Genomic DNA, 849 nt, shown 5'->3' with positions numbered 1-849 from the left:
GGGGCACAGGCATTGTCTTCGGCCGCTCTGGCTGTCAGCGCTCTGCGGAGGTGCTGCCCTCTCGGAGGAGGGCTCTGCCCCACGGGGTTTCTCGGCCCTCGGGTCGCCCTCCATCCACCCTGGGGCACTCAGAGCAGGCAGCTGAAGCCCAGGGCCCTGCTGAGCTCTGGTTGTCCTGAGCTGCTGCTGTCACCAGCAGCCTGGCCGGGGCCAGCCGTGCCCGTCAGTGACCGTGGGTGCTTGTCTCCCAGCAGAGTATCCGCAGGGCCCGGTCCCCACCCTCTGGAACGAGCCACCCGAGCTGCCCTCCGGAGCTGGCCCCTTCGATGCCGCCACCACCACAGCCCGGCTCTCAGATGCCACCGCCTTCCCCCCATACACCTCCGAGCTGGAGCCCGAGGACACCACCCACCTGCACCGGCTGGATGCCGGGGACGGTACGTGGCTGCGCCATGGGCTGCTTGCAGGTCGCTCCCACAGCGGCCCGCCAAGTCCTCACTGTGGAGTTGCTCTTTATGGGCCTGTCACCTCCCAGGAGGTGTTTGAGCCGCCAGAGGTGGCCTGTCCCCACCCACGCTGCTCTGGTGCGGGGCTGCCGAGGCCTTTCCTCCTGCCCCAGGTCTGACACGTCACAGCAGGCACCAGCGAGAAGTGCCTTGAGCCCAGGTAGGCTCCAGGATGAGCGCGTGCCTGAAGCTCTTTAAACGGGGAGTGTGAGCACCTTCCCTGGCTCCTGAACTACAGCAAATGCCTGTTGTGATGCAGTTCTGCCACAAGCAAAGCAACCCCCTCAGTGCGGATGTAAGAGGAAAGCTGAGCACAAAAGACCTGCTTTGTGGCAGGTGTCCC

The 849-nt window shown here is 65.6% G+C and overlaps 1 protein-coding gene across 1 annotated transcript in view; it reads left to right on the top strand.

Annotated features, from left to right (window-relative positions):
- The window catches only part of LOC104073619 (chromosome unknown open reading frame, human C2orf82), a 9,831-nt gene that overhangs the window by 8,617 nt on the left and 365 nt on the right, over positions 1-849 (top strand). The window contains exon 2 of the mRNA XM_009573460.1: positions 252-437. Within this exon, the coding sequence (XP_009571755.1) occupies positions 252-437 (186 nt within the window). The remainder of the gene's footprint in view (positions 1-251; positions 438-849) is intronic.

Source organism: Fulmarus glacialis, unplaced genomic scaffold (assembly GCF_000690835.1).
Source record: "Fulmarus glacialis isolate BGI_N327 unplaced genomic scaffold, ASM69083v1 scaffold21232, whole genome shotgun sequence".
Lineage (NCBI taxonomy): Eukaryota > Metazoa > Chordata > Aves > Procellariiformes > Procellariidae > Fulmarus > Fulmarus glacialis.
The sequence above is the reverse complement of the archived record's forward strand: the minus strand, read 5'-3'. Positions and strand labels throughout refer to the sequence as shown.